We start from the raw sequence: 17,315 nt of genomic DNA, 5'->3' as shown, positions 1-17,315 counted from the left end.
TCAAAAGTAGAGCATGTGACAAATTTAATTTTCATTGCGTCCTGCAGCATGTGCACAAGGTTTACATAGACACAAAGACAGACGGACGAAAAGACGGAGATAGCTTAACGAATATATAGAGATTCTGAATTTTTTATTATACTTTAAGGTAAATACCCTTCCCACTATAGTGGTGAAGGGTATAAATATAGTCAATTGCGATATAGGTCAATCTTAATATTGAAAGACCTACAAAAATATATAGATTAGAAAGCCAAGTCGGAGTGTCTCTTTTTTCAGGCAGGAATTTACACGGATTATAACATTATCTAAGCATCCGAGAGTTTCTGAAACAAAAGTAAATCAATATTAAAAATTTCGATTCAAAATATCTTCTCAAACACATTTAGTCTCTCTAAATGTTCAAATTACCCGCAATTCTAAATCAAATAGCTTTAATTAATACAATTAATATGCAGGGAACCTATACCGATATATGTTCCAATATCTTTTAAAATCTAATAAGAAAGAAGTACACCAAAGGTTTTGCCGTAACCGCCTTAAAGTCCAGGCTCGCCTGACTACATTTTACTTCACATCAGTAATGGGTATACGTGATTGGATTGAGATAAGAATAGTTGTTTTTGCGGGGATCCATAAGTTGTCAGAAAATGAAAAAGGAAGCTCTAATACTTTCTCAAACGAATACACTACCAATACTTTCGCAACTATTAGAATCGTTACAATATCAATAGATGTAGTGTACATTTAAATGCATTCCTTTCACGTTCATCGTGAGAGCAATGTTATATTAGATATAACATTCCTCAGGAACCCTGATTGAAAAATTCTAGGAAACTGTACGTCAAGGAAAGTGAATTTCTGTACGTCGGAAGATAATACATTTACAAAACAATAGGTAAAGAAGCCTACAACACGAACGATAGCTGCTTAGGAGTCGGATCTGATATATAATTTAAAAGAATTTATAATTATAATGGACTTAAGAGTTTCGAATAACGTATATACTTATAAAATAGAACAACCTATATTAACGTTAACAAGATCTTCCTGCGTCAAAAAGAAATTTAGGAACTCAAAATGATATATACATATATATGGAATCAAAAAAATTCTTATAGTGAAAGTCTTTACTTTTTGCTCGATATCAAAGCACTTTTACTCGATCACTTATTTAGGACATGGTTTTAGTGTCAACTAACATCCGAACATGAAACACGTTAACTGTCAATAATTGACAGTTAACGTGTTATATTTAAGTTGATCAAAAAATTATTCAAAATTATTTCAAAACTATTTCTAACAGAATAAATCATTTCACGACAATAAAATTGGTAAATTAATGGTAGGGAATCTAGGCAAATTCTTTATTGAAGTATTCATATTCGTAAACATCTAAAGTAAAATGTATTTTATAATTTTAATAGAAAAAACGAGGCCGAAGTGCTGGACCCGAAATTCCATAAATTTTATACAGAAATATAAAAACTTTAAAAATTTCCTTTTTTCAATTAATAAAATAAGCAAAATTTCCAAAAACACATATTAGTTACCAAAATTTTCCGATATAATGTATGTATATCAATTGAAAAGTCTTTTGTATATCTCTCTTTTGATACACATACATTATGGCTTTTGAATTATATTGAAAATTCTGTAAAAATCATGTGTTTTTTGAAATTTTCTTATATTTTCTTTATTTTATAATAAAATTTTGCTAACTGCTCGATAAAATGCTTGAGAATTCTTAAAGATTTAAACGTCAAAGATATTTAGGGTCATAGACCATATAGACCTAACTGAAGAACTGATTTTTCTGATTTTCAATAACAATCTTCTCGAAAGCATATCTGATACAATTCCTAAAGATATTGTTCTAATAAATACTTGAGGTCTTTAGAAAAGTGTTGTAAATAAACATAGAGAACTCAACTGAATCGATGTCGCTATATATAAGGATTCAGAATAAATATAATTTATATGATTCGATAACTATAAAGTAGAAATTACAAATGTAATAAAAAACTCACAACGGTGAGGAATTTTATAACGAAGTTTATCAGAGTTTTTATATTAGAAATATAATTGTTCAACTCACAATCGTTGTTGTACGGTTGTATCGTAGTATGTTGTAATTTTTTTATTATTGAATTGTTTTTGTTTCATTTATATATTTATCTAAAAAATTGTTATGACATACAACACTACAACAATACGACATCGTTTGTGAATTGAACAAATTATAAATATATATAATTATAATCTTATTCTCAAAAACTTAATAAAAATTTCAACACATTTTGCAATTTCAAAATAAATTATTTCAAAAAAATGCCAAAATATTTTCTTTTAAATAAAAAACAAACAAAAAATACAATAACGATTGATATCTATACAGTTCTAAGGCCATTATTTTGGATTTAAGTACAAAATTTTTATTTTCTGATTATTGGAAAAATAAAATCCTTTTAAATCCGAAGTTTAATTTATTGTTGTTAGTTTTTTATTTATTTTTATGAATTATTTGTTTAATAAATAACGTGGAATATATTAAAAATTTAAATTTTGTGGGACGGGTGGTATTTGGCGCAACAATTTGAAAAAAGGCACGATTGTGTAAAGTTTATTTATTTGATTTTAAGTATTTTTTGTTAAAAAGTATTTTTTTTTTTTTGATTGAGTTTTTAAAGGATGTGTGTTATTTTTGTTTTGTTGGCTCTTGTAATTTAAAAAAACTACCATTTGTTATTTGGAGTGGTTGATTGATTTGGTTAGTTTGATTACTGAAGGCATAATTGTGAGTTAAGACAAAACTTTTTTTTTCTTCATATATAATATAATAATTTAAATTTGTGTTTGTTTTTCTTTGGTTCTAAATACATATATAAAGAGTGAATAATATTAATATTTATAATAAATATTATTATTATTAATATTATAAGTATTTGTGGGATGGTGGTAAGGCATTTTTATAATTATATATGTAAATGAATTTGTGAATACTATTAAGGTGTCAGTTATTGGTTTAGTATACACAAAATTTTTGTTGTTGTTATTATTTTTTTCATTTGCTTCAACAAACTGAATGAATTTTTAAACTCAAATTTAAATAATTTTTCTTTGTAATAATAAAAATTAAAAAAATATATAAGTTTTTATGTTTGTTTTTTGTTTTGTTATTTTAAATTTTAATGGCACTATATTTAGGCGAGCTTTCGAAAAGCTTAGATTATAATCATTCTAATACGTTTTTTAGATTGTCATCTAAAATTGTATTCTATTCTAGAATGATTATTTAAAGTTAACATAATGCACATATGGTGAAATTGCTCTTAAAAAAACTAAAGTCATTTTTATTTTAGAAATTTTATAAGATTTTGTTTTATAAAATATTCAGACTTTAGTTTTTGAGTATGCATATTTAACTAAGAAAATTATAAGAGAGTTTTAGAAAACTGAAATAATAATACAAGAAATTGAAAATAAAAGTGATTTTTTTTGTAAATTTTTTGGCTTTTTGAAAATAATTTTTGACAAAGTTTAGTGGAAATTTCTTATATCGTTATTTTTGGGAAAAGAGTATTCATCTGCTTATCTGTGAAGGGAAATATATTCTCAGATTACACAGGCCCACAAAATTTAAAAAAAAATTGAAACCTTGTGACTGAGTAAGTCTTTTCAAAAGAAATGAGCTATGAGGAAATAATTCCTCTAGAAAGGGAAATATAATCTCAAATTACACAGGACGACAAAATTTGAAAAAAAGTCGAAACCTTAAGACCAAGTTAGACGTTTCAAAAGGAATGAGCCGCGAGCCTAAATCCGAATATTACCTCAAATATTCTCCATCACATTTAGGATTTGAGATATAGCAAGTAAAACGATCAAAAATCATAGATTCACATCTATCTAAAGATGTTTTTATCGACTCAAAATCACTTTTAGATTCGCCTCAATAATGTCTGTCCGTCCGTCAACTTTAAAGGATGATATCTCAGAAACTGGAGCCGATTATTTAAGAAATGATTAAAAACTTTAAAAAAATATAGTCTATATATTTTCTTTTTGTAAAATATAGATGAAATGTACGAAAAAATACAGTTTTTGTCAATTGTTATAACATGCTTCAGTTGATGATAACTCGAAAATCACAGAAGATATGTCGGATAATGTTGTGTTTGCATTGTTTAAGGCTTTCAAAAAGGGACAAAAATAGTGTGTTATTAATTTCAGAACATGAAATCTCAAATCCCAGTATAATATACAAAGATTCGGATATTCCTTTAGAAAAGTACACTTTGGATTTTGGGTAAAAAATTGTACCCTGTAAAAACTTTGCACACGCATAAAAAGAGTACTCCTCAAAAGACTGATCCAATTTGATTCCATGTAATGCAGGAAATGGATCATATTGTTTTTAAATAATCCAATTAGACCTTTGTATTTCTTTGAATTGGATTAAAGTAAACCCAGGAAAAAAGTTACAACTTTTTCTAAAAACAAACTTGTTGTAGGACGAATACATTACTTCTGCGAGGTTTCGCTGTAACTCAATTCAAAAACAAAAATGTTCTCACGTCAACACAGTTTTTAATAATTACCTCAGCGAATCATCTTAATTGTAATTATGGTCTATGTTTGTTAAAATTAATTTAACATTTAAGTTAAATGTTAGATTTTGCTGTTATTATAATCTAATAAGAAATTTAGTTAGAATCTTTCTTACAAATTGGAAAACCCTATTAAATTAACATATCAATCAGAGTTCTAGAATTTCTCAATCACCTCAATCATCTTTTTGAGATATAATATTCTAGATTTATAAAAACTGTAAGTTACTTATAATATAAAGAGGATATAGCAGTTTTTTTATATAAAACTGTTCTTGCGCTGCTATACTTCGAAAATATGATTTTTTTGCTGAATTTTTATTTTTAATTTGGAAAAGCGTTATCTGAGCATTTTTCTATATAGAATATTTAAAACTTAAACGTCTTCTTATAATAGTTTTTTTTTGAACATAAACATAACTGTTGGAGCAAAATTTTATGCAATTAAGCATTCACGTATTTTTAAAGTCTTTTTTCAAGGAAAAGTTCTTCTTTAGCATCTTGTCTAATAACCCTCTTACACACAAAACTAAACCGCTGGACCTTTCAGGAATATATCTTCACCACACACTTTATTTTGACGTATGTATATTGATAATTTTTGATGACATATGGAAAAAGTGTTTTCGACGGATAACGCAGGACATTATCCATTTTAGCATTTAGTGATATCAAATTCTAGAAAAATAACATACTTTTCTTTGAAAATAATCTATTACTGTTGCTGTGAACTCAAAATAACACCCTAAATCGTGAAAAATTTGAAAACAATCTTGGGACACCGGTGACCCGTATACGTGTAAGATATAAAAAAATTCTTTTAATTAAACAAAGTTTTAATTACATACCAGTATTGTTTAAGATAAAGCCAATTGTTGAAAATTAATATACTTTTCTTGATACATCGCCATTTCCAATCAACCACGAACAACTTTTGTTTCTTTAATTCTGTTGTTTATAAATTAAATCTTGAAAATCTTTTTTTCTTCTTCTGTTTTTCGTTCTGCTAATGAATGCATTTAATTGCTCTGCTATCGTTTTAACGCCTATGGGAGTTATTTATAGTACAACCTGCATGGCTGACCTATAGATCGAATGAAAAATAAATAGGAAATTTAATTAAATAAATCACATAAACTGTGGTATTCAAAAACGATTACACAGGCCAACTATATTTGAAATTTGTTTCTGGGTTAAGAATTTATCTATTACAAGCCTAAGCATGAGATATTGCTATAAAATATTTACTCCTATTTTGCATTTCAATTCGAATCGAAATTTCCTCCGTATGGCAAGTTTAATACTCTGCAGTTCGATTTGAAGTTCCGTCACTAAAACAATATCTTACAAAAACGTAGTTACGATCGTAATGCATTCTTACGATTCCGTTTTTCGTTGGAATACCAATTCGCGACCGTTGCCTAATTGAATGCCAAAACTTATTCGAAATGCAGAATAGAGGTCACTAGTGTATTTTCTTCTCTAATATGACAAAAAACGAGATTTTTATAATTTAAGAAAACGATCAAAAACCTAAAGTGATTCAGAAATTCTGACGTCAGAGTTGTTGGCCTGTGTTATTATTTTAGTTTTTGAACAACGTTCTAAATAGTTCGTTAGCTAAAATGAATAATATTCTGAAAATAAACAGATTTGTTACAGGCTTTTACTAAATCAGACTTAAATGTTTAACAGAACATTTAGCATTTTAGCTAACGATATGAAACAGTTCCGTATAGAGATACGGAGTGATCTCCCATCTCGTTTTATACTAAAAATATTTCTTATTACAAAATTAAACAAATTCAAAAAAGTTTTAAATAATTACAAATTTGTCCATGATTATAACGTATTAGACATATAGAAACAAAAGCAGCAATCTCCATTTTATACATGATCTTAGCTAAAAACTTTGGTTTCCATTTTCCAGGAAACTTCAAAGTGAATTTTGAAGAAATAAATATCTTTGGATATAAAGTTTTTTCTTTTTCATATTGAAAAATACAGAAATGGAGATTGTTGCCTTTGTTTCTGCACCTTTCACTTGATAGATAACATATTTCAAAATACAAATGAAATTAAGATAAACATAGAAAAAGTTGTTCAATTTCTTTAAAATCTTCTGGATAAAACTCTTTTAAACACGTTGTTTATCATAAATGACAATAGTATTGAATAATAATAAATCTAATAAACATGTTTGTTCTCTCATTGTCTACATAAAATACTACAAATACAAAACATTTAAATACAATTTGCAAAAATTTTAATAAATACATGAACATATGATTAGAGTTTTTTTAATATTTGTTTATTTTAATTGTTAATTTTGGATTTCTTAATATTTTTTTCTCTCTATACAACAACTAATTCAAAATCAGTCAGTTTTATGTTAAAAAAAATCTTTATATATATTAAACAAATTACATAAATGTTAAGCAGAAAACAAAACAAAATTTACCAATAATTTAAAAAAAAAATAAAATAATATATAAAATGTATTTTAAAAAAATAACACTTAAAAATAAAATAAAAATAATAAAAATTAAAAAATAAATAATGGTAACAATTTTTGTTTTGTTTTAAATTAAACTAAAAGAAAAATTAATTAATTTTTACAATAGAGCTTAAAAATAAAAAAGTACATTAAAAAAAACGGAACAAATTAAAACCTTAAAAAATTACAATAATTTGAGTTTTTTGAAAATCGTTTTCTATTTAAGTAACTTATCATTAGACTATTTTGTTTAGATTAAAATTACTACTAATGCTATGTTTGTGGTATTTTTTTGTTAATTTTATAAATTAATACATAAATAATTATTTTATTTAAATTATTTCCTTTTGCTGTTGTTGTTGTTGTTGTTGTTGATTTTTCTTTGTTTTTGGACAAAGTTGAGTTTTTTCGCTAAGTTTTGTTTTGTATGTTCTTTTTTTGTATATGTTTAAATTTATATTTGGTAGAGCTTAATTATTAAGAGTTTCTAAAAACTAATTTAATTTAGTTTAAATTTAATTTAAAATAATTAAAATATTTTTTTGTTTGTTTTTATTATTATTTATAATTAGTTTTATTTAATTAATTAATTTTATTTCTTTTTGGCCGCTTTTTTCTCCGCCTTGCGTATGGCCTTTTCACGTTCTCGTCGCTCACGTTCCTGATCTTTGCGTTCCTTTTCAATGCTGGCCTTGAGATCTTTAAGTCGTCGTTTTAAACGATGCTTATCGTCGCCGGTAACGCCCAATGTTTTTAAATCTTTCGAATCTAAAGATAACAAAGCGCCACCTTCGACATTGTGCTCTTTGAAAACGGGTATATAACGTTCCATTTCAATGCCCAAAAGCCAATGACCAACCTGGAAGACAGAAGATTTCATTCATTTATATTGTCGTTCAGTTTAATTCTAGTTCAGTTCTAGTTTAGTTCGAGTTTAGTTCTAGTTCAGTTCTAGTTCAGTTCTAGTTCAGTTCTAGTTCAGTTCTAGTTCAGTTCAGTTCAGTTCAGTTCTAGTTCAGTTCTAGTTCAGTTCTAGTTCAGTTCTAGTTCAGTTCTAGTTCAGTTCTAGTTCAGTTCTAGTTCAGTTCTAGTTCAGTTCTAGTTCAGTTCTAGTTCAGTTCAGTTCTAGTTCAGTTCTAGTTCAGTTCTAGTTCAGTTCTAGTTCAGTTCTAGTTCAGTTCTAGTTCAGTTCTAGTTCAGTTCTAGTTCAGTTCTAGTTCAGTTCTAGTTCAGTTCTAGTTCAGTTCTAGTTCAGTTCTAGCTCAGTTCTAGTTCAGTTCTAGTTCAGTTCTAGTTTTGTTTTTATCGAAAATGTCTCCCAAAATGTTTTAACTAACCTGCTCTTTGGTCCATTCATGAACTGGTCCTCCTTTATAATTATAAGCCGCTGCCTTACGTTCCGAAAAACTCGAACTTGAACCCGATAAATCTAAACCCCTGCTAGGAGAATAACCGGGTGAAGAACAACCCGAAGACATACTTGTTGGTGAGGGAGGACCATTGCTATGAGACGAAGTTTGCTGTTGCCATGGTACTGTACCAGGCGGAGATAAAGATTGAGGAATAACTTGTTTAACTTCATTACACAAAATAATTACGCAATAATCAAGTTAATGCATTATAAAAATGTTATCAATCCAAAGGTAAATTTTGTTAGTTAAGAGTTACCAGAATATCATTTAGTTATTGTTATTGTTTTTGATTTCAAATTTTGTTTTAAAGGCAAGCATGTTAAAGAAAAATATACAACAAAGAAGAGAAAATAAGAAAAGAAAAAGACCATAAAATAGAGAAAGACAGAAAGAAAGATATTTATATAAATTGTTACACATCACTCACACCTTTGTATTTTTATATGTTTTTCTTTTGATATAAAAAATATGGCTAAGTAATACTAATAATATACAATGTATATTGATAATTAATAATGATTATATAGTTATGTATATTTGATTATGTAGTATATAATAAATATATATTTTAAAAATAACAACATTAATTAAAATAAAATATTAACAAAAATTTAACAAACAGAAAAAAAAACACAACTTATTTTGTTCGATTAAATATAAAGTAATGTTTTTTTCCTTCAAACATTTTTCTTTTTGCAGGCATTATTATTATTATTATTACAAATTACAACAACACCAATAAAATTTTGTTTAATGTTTTTTGTTTTAATTTTAGTAACAAATCAAAATAATAATTATTATTAAAAAAATAAAATGTTTTTTTAGAATTTTGTTAGTTTTTTTAGATGATTGTTTAGGGGAATTTTCAATAATGTTTTCATAAACTACTAGTGGGATTTATTTTTTTAGGTTGTTGTGATTTCTTTTAAGATTTATATTTTTTTTAATTAAAGTGATTTTTATTTTATTTAAATTATTTAATTAATGTGTTGTGTCACCTTTTGGTTGAGCCTCATTTACAGCTTGTCGTATTTCATTTATTAAAGTTTTACAGTTTATAGCTGCCACTGATTGTGATTTATTTATTTCGGTATAATCATCGCTGGAATGTCGTGATGAGCCATCACCCAGACGTCTGTAATTAAGAAAGAAGAATGTAAAATGAATTTATTTAAAAGAGAATTTTAAATTAATAACAATTCATTTTTATTGAAAAGTTTTCATAGAAAATATTTGAGAAAACTTTTTGGAATTTCACATTTTTGAGACAATTTCTTTTTTTTATAGAAATTTTTGGGAAATTTTCCTTTTTTTATAAAAAAATTAAAAAAAAAATTCTCTTTTTGAAGAAATTTTTTAAAAATTTCTCTTTTTATAGAAAATTTTCCGAAAAATTATCAATTTTCTAAAAATTTTCGAAAATTTTCTCTTTTTGAAGAAAACTTTTGGAAATGTTTTCTTTTTATAGAAAATTTTGGAAAAAATCTGTTTTTGTAGAACATTTTCGAAAATTTATTTTCTTATAGAAATTGTTTCTCTTTTTATAGAAAATGTTCAGAAAATTTCTCTTTTTGTAGAAAATTTTCGGAAAATTTGTCTTTTTATAGAAAATTTTCGGAAAATTTGTCTTTTTTTAGAAATTTTTTAAAAAAATTATCTTTAAAGAGAAAAAAATACCAAAAAAAAATTCTTTTTTTTAGGATTTTTTTTCTCTTTATGGAAAAAATTTAAAAAATTTTTTTCTTTTTATAGAAAATTTTGAAAAAATTTATATCTTTATAGAAAAAATAACTTTTTTCGGATAATTTCGCTTTTTTTGAAAATTATCACACCTGTCGTCAATCATCATTTCACGTGAAATATGTTTCCTTTTCACTTTTTTTGTTCCCCAACTTTTTTGTCGTGAAAAAATTCCCCTGTTGTGAAAATTGTTGATGGAATTTTGTAAACATTGAACAGCTGTTAAATACAAAATCAACTATTGTGAATAAATTGTTCAAGGGAACAAAATTTGCAATTCTATTGGCGATAGGAGATTCACTTCGTAAGAATATTTTCACTTTTTTAATTTTACTTAAAAAATTTTTTTGGGAAATTTCTCTTTTTTCAATATTTTTTTTTTGGAAAATATGTGTTTTTATTAAAAATTGTCTAAAATTTGATGTTTTTATTGAAATTTTAGTTTTTATTAAAAATATACGAAAATTTCCTTTCTATAGAAAATGTTTTCTTTGTGTAGAAAATTTTGTAAATTTTTTTGTTTTTGCAAAAATAAATAAAATTTTATAACTTACACAAAAAAAATTTAAATTTCAAATTCTTACCTTTCTCTCTCCGTTAATGCTTGATTTAATTGTTCCGTAAATGATGTCGGTGGCAATTTGCCACTTATTATTGCTCCCGTTGGACCGACACGTCGTCGACTCGGATACATCCAATTCTCCGATGATTGTTCGTTTTCCGATAGTTTATCGTTCGATCCTAGAATGGAATCATATGAACTATTGAGATCACGGCTGCTAGTACCGAATGTGGTCATGCCACCACGATGAAAATCATTAGGACTAGACGACGTTTCAATACCGCCGGGTGAGCCCAGAGTATTTTTAAATAATGCCGGCAAGCCGGTATGTGAAGCAGATGATGCAGAACTCTTATGATCCTTATGAACTTGAGCATACAATTGATTAATTTGCTGTTCTCTAGTATTAACTGATGATGATGTTGCTGATGATGAGGATGATGTGGAATTAAGTAAAATGGCGGTTGTTGTACCGGCAATAATACCAGTGTTACTAGTATTATTACTAATACCACCGACGACTACTCCTACTCCAACACTACTAACGCCGCCACCGTTACTACTATTATTACAAATGTTATTGCTATTACTGTTATTGTTACTGTTACTATTATTTAAAATATTGTTACTATTGTTGTGATGGCCATTACTAATGATATTGTTGTGTTGTTGTTGTAGATGTTGGTGTTGTTGTTGCTGTTGTTGAAGTTGATGCAAACCATTTAAAATATTAAGTTCATGTGTTGACGTGGAATTGTGATGATTATGATGAATATTATTAAGCATTAAGCCAGCAGTAGCTGGAGCAGCAGCAGTCTCATCCTCACTATCATCGAGAGCACAATCAGAGCTACTGTTGCTTAAAGTGCGTTTAGATAAATTGTTAGTGCTATTGGCAGCTGCTATGGTGACCGCTGTAGTGGCATTCGAGGCACTCGAACTAGTATTGGAATTATTAACCGATGGCAATTGACGATTTGCTAGACCACCACGGGAAGCTAATTTTAGTTTATTTGTTTTTATGATTTTTTTTTGGTTAACGTAATGCGAGTAAGTGTAGATGGAGTATATTGGTTAAAATTTAATTTTCAAGTAGCAACAGCAATTTCGAATTTTTGTATAAATTTTGTTTTTTTTAATGTTAAAAAAAGTAGGCGTGGCAAGTATTTTAAAAGTTGATGAGATTGTTTTTGATGATGATTGTTTTGAGTTTTCGTTTTTATAGATTTTTTTATATTTGGCATTTATGATTTACAAAAACAATTAACGTAAATTTATTTAAAATTTATGTTTTTTTGTTTGGACAGCAGACAGTATACATGACACAAGTTTTTTATTTAGAAACATTTTCGAACAACATTTACAGAGCACAACAGCAGCGCATAAATATATTTAGTTTTTAAATAGAAATAGTTGTTTTTGAAAAATAAATGAGTTTTTGTTTGTTTTTTTACATAAAAAAAGAAAAATAAAATAAAAAAATTACAATTTCTTAAGATTTTTGTGGTTACGTTTTTTTTTTACAAAGAAAACGAAAAGAAATAAACACAGAATATTTAACGTAAAAGAAAAAAAATTTTTGGATTTTTTGAAAGAAAATTAAATATTTTTTTAAGGAATTTGTGTAGTTTTTTTTAATATAAAAAAGGATTTAGTAAAAATACAAAGCGGTGCTTAATACAAGAAAAGGTGCTTAGGAAATGAACACAGAAGTAACTGGTGCAAAATTTTTTAATACAAGGGAATGTCAAAAGAGAGAGAGAGAACAACAAACATGTGATGATTTTAAAAATAATTTAAGTTTAAGAAAATTATAATTTTATTATAGTTTTTAACAATTATAATTTTAATTTATATTTTTTTATAATTTTTTTTTTTTTTGAAATTTTATATTTTTAAAGAAAACTTTTGAAAACGAAAATATTTTTTATAAAAAGTTAAAAAAAAAACGTATTTTTATAGAAAATTTTTGAAAAATTATCTTTTTTATAGAACATTTTCGAAAAAAATGTAAAGTTTTCGAAAAAAATGTAAAGTTTTCGAAAAACATAATTTTTAATAATACTTTACTTTTTTATGTACAATTTTCGAAATAGACTCTTTATTATAGAAAATTTTCGAAAAATTCACTTTTTTTAAAACAATTCGATTTTATTGAAAGTTTTCGAAAACTTTTTTTTTAGGAAAAGTTCACTTTTTTATGCAAAAATTTTGAAAATTCTCTTTTTTACAGAAAAATGTTTTTTCTAAATGGAAAGGTATCAAAAAGTTCACTTATAGAAAATTTAAAAAAAAAAATCTTTTTTATAGAAAATTTTCGAAATACTTTCTTTTATATAGAAAATTTTGAAAACTTCTCTTTTTTAAGAAAATTTTCAAAATATTCTCTTTTTTAATGTAAAGTTTTCGAAAAAATATCTTTCCTACAGAAAAGTTTTGAAAAATTTACTTTTTTAAAGAAAATTATTGAAATAGTCCCTTTATAATAAAATTATTATAAAATATTCGAAAAATTAAAATTTTTAAATAAAATTTTCGAAATACTCGCTTTTTATATAAAATTTTTAAAATATTCTATTTTTTATAAAACATTTTCGAAAAATTATATTTTTTACAAAAAATTTTGGAATTATTCTCTTTTTTATAAAAAGTTTTCGTAAAATTTTTTATAGAATATTTTCAAAAATTTAAATTTTTAAAATTTTTTTTAAATTTTGAAAATTTTCGATTTTATAGAAAGTTTTCGAAAAACTCTCCTTTTTATAGATAGTTTTCAAAATATTCCTCTCAGTTACAGAGAATTTTTGAAAAATTCTCTTTTTTAAAGAAAACTTTCCAAAAGTGCTATATTCACCACTTGTTTGCTTCCTTTCCCCTCCCCATTTGTCTCAAATTACAATTAAAAAGTTTAAAAATGCAAAGCAAAGGTAGTCGAAAAAGAAACAAGAATTCAAATTCAATATAGGAAAAGAAAACTCAACACACACACGCACACAAATCATATCTTACTTACCCAAATCAATTTTCGTTTTATTTGCCGAATTATCCAGTAATTCATGTTGTGGCACCGCTGCATCTAATTCATCTTTAACTGGATTCTTACGTTCCACCGTTGCAGTCTTAACACCCTCGCCGTCAGGTGATAAATCCGATATTTCAGTATCTGATAATTCAGTTTCCAATTTCTGGAATAAAGGTTTTGGCGGTGCTTTACGCATCATCTGGGGCGTTAACTTAAGAGTGGCACTGTCATAGGGTAAACCGACTGGAAAGCCACCCTTACGTTGTGTCTCCTGTAGTTCATGTTCTAAATTAATAACACGATCCTTAAGTTTTTTCACCAAAGCATTGTATTCCGTGTCTTTTTCTTGCAGCAACTGCTGATAGAATTCCTCACGATGGCACATGTCTACCTCACGTTGTTGATACTCGCGTACCAAACGTTTGGCTTTATTGTATTTCTTATCGAGGGCCATGTACTGGGCCTGCGATTGTTGCAGCATGTTTTGTAGATTAGCAGCCTCTTTTTTAATATTTACCAGTTCACGTTCGCTTTGTCGCAAACGTTCGCTAAGCAGTTCATTTTCATTGCCCGTTGTTTCAAGTTTGACGAGCTAAATGTAGAAAATATTGTTATATTATAGTAATGAATTTTAAAAAAGAACACAAATGTATGTACTAATTCAAATAAAATTGAATTATGACAAAAAAAAAAAAAGAAAATAAAAATAATTTAATAACCCACCTTACGTTTAAGGGTGTCTATTAAGTCGTCCTTTAAAAGGCAACTCATTTCGCTCTAAAATAAAATATAATTGAAATTAAAATAAAATAAATTAAAATAATAAAACGTGCAAAAATTATAAATATTATATAAATTAAAAGATTTCAATGGACTGCTTTTGACAAAAAGTGTAATATCTAACTACTACAGGGAGTTTGGCGTACATGCTGCTTGGGTATAAGAAGTGCCATGTATGCTACTTGAGATATTCCACCCATTTAAACATATTTAAGATATGAGTTGGCGCTTACAGCCGAACGGCTCCTTACTTAAGGCGAACTAGTCAGAAGTGGCTATAGAACAAGTCATCATTGCACATTGGACACATTCCCAGGTGGAATGTTTACGTTCAGCAGAAAATAAGATAAATACCAGTAGGAATCCGTTCTTATACGAATGCCACTAAATTAGGCGACAAAAAGTGCCTCGGTTCTTTTTTGAAGAAACAGAAATATACCTCCGTTTATCAATCAGAACACTAGTTTTCAGGCAGAAGTCCGATCAATAACGGAACGCGTAAATTGGATTAAAATAACCGGCACAGTTTAATCTAAGACTATAGTGGATTGTAAAAAAGCCTTAACTGAATACTTTCCGGAAGTAGTCCGTAACGAAAGGGCGCATCTATTAGCGAAGGGAGATCTCTCGATTTGTCAGTTAACCTGACCATTCGATCCATCAAAAGCTGAAATAAAAACATGGGTGAAAGAATCCCATAAGACCACTTGAAATAATGACACTTTGGGTATAACCACATAGATCCTATGGGATGATCCTAATGAGAGCAAGACGAGAAATCTCCTAAAAATGAGCAAGACTAAAGCTAGTATGATGGTACATATTCTGAGTGTACAAATAAGGATTAAGAGCACATCTATGCAAAATTGGACGTGCTGATTTAGACGAATGAAGAGCATGTGGAGAGGACAGTGAAACTATGGAACACCTTCTTTAACACTGTTAGGTATTCGTCGAAGTTGTGATGTTATTCCGGAAATAATATTCCTGAAAAATACTGATTGAAAGATTCATAGGAATTACATCCAGGAAACTGCGTACAACAGGCACGATAATGGCCAAGTAAATCAACCTAACCTAAGTGATCATTCCGTGATCAAATGTTCTCTAGAATAAATTTGTTTCATGCAGAGGTCCAGTATTTTATACAAATTTTCCAAAAATTTCCTATAAAAACTGAAATTTTTTGATTTTTTTCTATAAAAAGAGAAATTTTCTGATTTTTGTTTCTATAAAAAGCAAAATTTTCAAAAATTTTTTATACAAATTTTCTATAAAAAAGAGGAAATTTTGAAAATTTCAATAGAAAACAGAATAATTTTAAAATTTTCTATGAAAAACAAGAAATTTCAAAAAAAAATTTAAAAAAAGAAAATTTCGTATAGTTTCCGCAAAAATTAATGTGAATGCGAAAACTAAGTGATTGTCAACTAATTTGTATTTACTCTTAATCTCTCTTCTAGATTTTATCAATAACTTTCAACAGAAATTAACAAAAAAAAAAAACTCAAAATTTAATTTCCATGCAAAACTTTCAAGTCAAAACTTAAAATTTTAAGATTTTAAATATAAAACTCATTTACCGCTTTATGCTATAGGACCAAAAAAATGTTATGTCCATTTATGATACAAATTGTTAAGCAAAAAGAGAGAAAAGTTAAATTTAGCATAAGAGTTAGAAAATGTGTATGTTTAAAGATTCCTTAAACAAAGTAACCAAATTACCTCTTGTAGCAGTCTCTTAAGAGACTCTACCTCTTGTGAGTGTGTAGCCTCGACCTCCATGGGATGTTCGACTTGAACGGGACTAGTGGGTCCCTCGCAAACACTAGAATTAGCCGAAACGGGTTGGGTAGAATCTTCAGAGTAGTCTAAAGTACGTCTGAGATACTCCTCTTGTTGTCTGAATAAAAAAACAAAAACAAATAAAAATTAAATAAAATATTAATTAATTATTAAGTAAACTTTTATTACCTTTTTAATCTTTCTTCCTTTTCCTTATCCGCCTGTAAACTTAAGCGTATCAACTGAGCCACTTCACTATTCTCCGGATCTCGTTCCCTTCCTATTTGAAATTTGACTAGACCAGATGTATTGCGCAACACTGAGGCTGCATATGCTTGTGTTACACCCACTAAACTTTTACCATCCACTTCGATGATTTGATCATTGACCTGAGCAAATTTTTAAGTTTTAATTGAAGTTTCATTAGTTTTCGCCATTTGTTTGAGAGTAAACATTGAACTTCAAAAATCTTAAAACTTGAAAATTTCAACTCACCTGTATGCGTCCGTCGCGTGCCGCTGCACCGTTATCTGTTATTGTTTTCACGAATATACCCAATTTCTCAAGACCAGCATCGGCTCCTACGCCCATGCCAATAATACTGAGACCTAATCCTTCGGGGCCCTTCATAAGTTCCACTGGGAAAACGTGCATTTTCTCAACACGTTTTTCCAATTCATATTCCGCTGAAGCGGCCACTGGATCGACATCTTCATTGCGGCGATCATAGTCATTGACAGAGAATGTAGAAAAGACTTGTATTGGTCCCGAACTGAAGCGTACTTTTGGATTTTTCTTAACCGGTATGGGTGGATAAGAGAGTTCATCGTCGTCGAAGTCTAGGAGACCTATAAAAAGGGGAGGGAGGTAGTTTAAATGTCAGTAAAGAATAAAAAGGGAAAATTAT

General features: G+C 27.6%; 1 protein-coding gene across 16 annotated transcripts in view; it reads right to left on the bottom strand.

Annotated features, from left to right (window-relative positions):
* Positions 1–7,300: 7,300 nt before the first annotated feature.
* Positions 7,301–17,315, bottom strand: part of LOC111675844 — a 73,130-nt gene continuing 63,115 nt past the window's right edge. For 2 of the 16 annotated variants that reach the window (XM_046951312.1, XM_046951315.1), the window contains 10 exons: positions 16,904–17,256; positions 16,598–16,797; positions 16,349–16,526; positions 16,207–16,215; positions 14,567–14,620; positions 13,835–14,435; positions 10,844–11,819; positions 9,518–9,654; positions 8,445–8,683; positions 7,301–7,966 (listed from right to left, as the gene is read on the bottom strand). In XM_046951312.1, the coding sequence (XP_046807268.1) occupies positions 7,700–7,966; positions 8,445–8,683; positions 9,518–9,654; positions 10,844–11,819; positions 13,835–14,435; positions 14,567–14,620; positions 16,207–16,215; positions 16,349–16,526; positions 16,598–16,797; positions 16,904–17,256 (3,014 nt within the window). In that variant the 3' untranslated portion in view covers positions 7,301–7,699. The remainder of the gene's footprint in view (positions 7,967–8,444; positions 8,684–9,517; positions 9,655–10,843; positions 11,820–13,834; positions 14,436–14,566; positions 14,621–16,206; positions 16,216–16,348; positions 16,527–16,597; positions 16,798–16,903; positions 17,257–17,315) is intronic. The other 14 variants (XM_023436691.2, XM_046951324.1, XM_046951316.1 and 11 more) reach the window with 13 other exon arrangements.

This window comes from Lucilia cuprina, chromosome 5, assembly GCF_022045245.1.
Source record: "Lucilia cuprina isolate Lc7/37 chromosome 5, ASM2204524v1, whole genome shotgun sequence".
NCBI classification, from domain to species: Eukaryota; Metazoa; Arthropoda; class Insecta; order Diptera; family Calliphoridae; genus Lucilia; species Lucilia cuprina.
This window is presented reverse-complemented; position numbering and strand designations above follow the sequence as displayed.